The sequence below is a fragment of the Limulus polyphemus genome, unplaced genomic scaffold (assembly GCF_000517525.1).
Source record: "Limulus polyphemus unplaced genomic scaffold, Limulus_polyphemus-2.1.2 Scaffold63, whole genome shotgun sequence".
Classification (NCBI taxonomy): Eukaryota; Metazoa; Arthropoda; class Merostomata; order Xiphosura; family Limulidae; genus Limulus; species Limulus polyphemus.
The window spans coordinates 248707-251373 of record NW_013665673.1 but is presented as its reverse complement, the minus strand read 5'-3'; the positions used below and the strand labels follow the sequence as shown (position 1 = coordinate 251373).

The 2667-nt window shown below is 31.2% G+C and overlaps 1 protein-coding gene across 2 annotated transcripts in view; it reads left to right on the top strand.

Annotated features, from left to right (window-relative positions):
* Positions 1-2667, top strand: part of LOC111087232 (chordin-like protein 1) — a 36944-nt gene that overhangs the window by 25366 nt on the left and 8911 nt on the right. For both annotated transcript variants that reach the window (XM_022393184.1, XM_022393188.1), the window contains exons 7-8: positions 353-430; positions 1499-1596. In XM_022393184.1, the coding sequence (XP_022248892.1) occupies positions 353-430; positions 1499-1596 (176 nt within the window). The remainder of the gene's footprint in view (positions 1-352; positions 431-1498; positions 1597-2667) is intronic.

The window sequence follows — 2667 nt, the reverse complement described above, 5'->3', positions numbered from 1 at the left end:
TTATTACTGAGTTGCAAGATTAAAATAAATTGTTTGTATTTATTATTACTGAGTTGCAAGATTAAAATAAATTGTTTGTATTACTGAGTTGCAAGATTAAAATAAATTGTTTGTATTACTGAGTTGCAAGATTAAAATAAATTGTTTGTATTACTGAGTTGCAAGATTAAAATAAATTGTTTGTATTACTGAGTTGCAAGATTGAAATAAATTGTTTGTATTACTGAGTTGCAAGATTGAAATGAATTGTTTGTATTACTGAGTTGCAAGATTAAAATGAATTGTTTGTATTACTGAGTTGCAAGATTAAAATGAATTATTTGTATTATTACTGATTTTTTTTTATCAACAGCGAAAGTCTCCCCAGCCCATCAAGATGTAAGAGTGGATAACATACTGGTAACATTCCGAACTTCAGGTGGTGGCTCAGGTGTGTGAAATTATTACTTATTTATTGGCTATGATTTTTGCCGGAGAAAAGCTATTAATGATAAAAATACATGCTTTTTTCTATCAGACATTTTAAAATTTCTGCATTAGAGACAGCTTAGCATTTATGAAATGTGTTTAACATCTCACGATAAACATAAAGCCAACGATTCAGTGGTTCTGTATATAACTTTTGAGCATGTGTAACGATAAAAGATATAAAGAAAATTATGTGTTATGACCCCGTTATTAAATGTTACTCAAAACTACTGAGAGCAACATAAGATTTCAAATTCGATGACGAGGAACCCACTTTGAGACTAATAATAGTTGAAGACGGCTTGAATGGGTAATGCCGTCTCCAACCATTATTAACATAAGATTTGTTAGTGAATATAAGTAAAAATATTATATTTTAGAATTTATATTACAACGAGATTAATAACACCCAGGAGTTAAAGTTTTGAATGTGATTGGAAAGCTAGATAATCTTTAGCTACGAAAGAGTAGAAAGATGTGTACATAATTTAAATCTACACATAGCTTTTGGTGGTACAAAAAATCAGCTCTCTTCCCTGTAGATTTTTCTAGAACTTCACTGTTCTCTAGCTGATGATAAAATAAAAACAGATCCTCCATTTTTATTAAGATTAATGTCCGTCAGCATTGTAGTCTGAGTGGTATTATTCCTGAGACAACTCTCCACCATAATTAGAGTTAAGGTGAAAGAACACACTGTCCGATGGGATTTTTATGTTCTAACCAGAGTTAAATCAGATTCTGTGGTCTTACTAATATATTATTCTTAATATGTCCACCGTTCTAACTATAGCATTATTCTAGAGAAGTTTATCTTTCGATCCTGGAAGAACGCTTTGGTCTAAGTGAGAAATAGCTTTGTGTTTTAGTACATATTAACTTGAAATGACACTGTAGTCCTAGTAATGCTCATTTGGGAAAATACTGTAATGTAAGAGATGTAAATATAAAAGGATATATTAAGAGTTAGCTAATCCGTAGTTAGGTTCCTGCCAAATTTAAACATGGCTACTGTTTTTCTTCTTTTCAGTTTGTAGTTCTGGTGGTATCAGCTATCCTCATGGTTTCACGTGGCATCCTGTTATTGGCCCTTTGGGACAAATGGACTGCGTACTTTGTAAATGTCAGGTAAGTTGGGACTATTTCAAGTACCATTTTTACAAGCGGCATGAAGACGTTATTGTTTTTTATTTTAGAAAAGCTTAGTAATATTGCTACTTTTTTTTCTTTTCTTTCCGTGTTCCTGTTATTGCGATAGTTGTAAAAACAAGTTAATGGTGATATGTTCTAACTTTTTCTGTTGTTGGGGTGTTTCTTTTTATTATTCGGTAAAAATAATGCAAAGTGAAATCCATTTGATGAATATGGACCATTTATTACCGCTTACAACGCACTAGTTCGACAAGCGGTGTTATTTGATAGGTCTAACTCACAAGTGAAAGTAGATAACTACTTACTTGCAACTCTACTTTGGAACACAAATACAAAATTTACAACTCTAACTAAACTCACTAAATGGCTAAAACACCTCTAGCATGTTCTTCACACACTGCATTTCTCTCTCGCGCGTGCATTCTAGTCTAACTTTACATTATTTAAAACTATTTGAGGCACTCGCGAAATTGCTAAGTGTCGCATCCTCATTATAAACCTAGAGCTCTCTCTAACAAACGATAGAAAACTTCTAAATTGAGTACAATAGAAACTAACTCAAAACAATACATCGTATATTGAGCACAAGTTTAAAATAATTACTATATAACTGACTTTTCTTTGCTTCATAATTATTTAGAACACGAACTTCTTAATGCCTGATAAGTAGTAATATAAATCTAATTATGGGGACGTCATAGTCCTTTCCGGGTAACAATTCATATTTAATTATAATTTATTTGTGCCGTCGTCAGTATTTTTTATTTTATTTTTATTCGTGACCGGATGTAATATATAGCATTTAAGCTTTACTCTAACGTTATGTGTATATCTGATTATGCTACGTGAACATGGAAAAAAATGTTTAAATTATTTTCTTCAACTATTATGTTAACATATTAGCCGCTCTAGTAATGTTTTTATTTGAGATGCTTGTATTACATTTATAATGAACAAACTATCAAGTCAGCCATAATATACATATTTATGTTTTATTAATACCTATTATTCGATGACGAGGAATCCACTTTGAGACTAATAATGGTT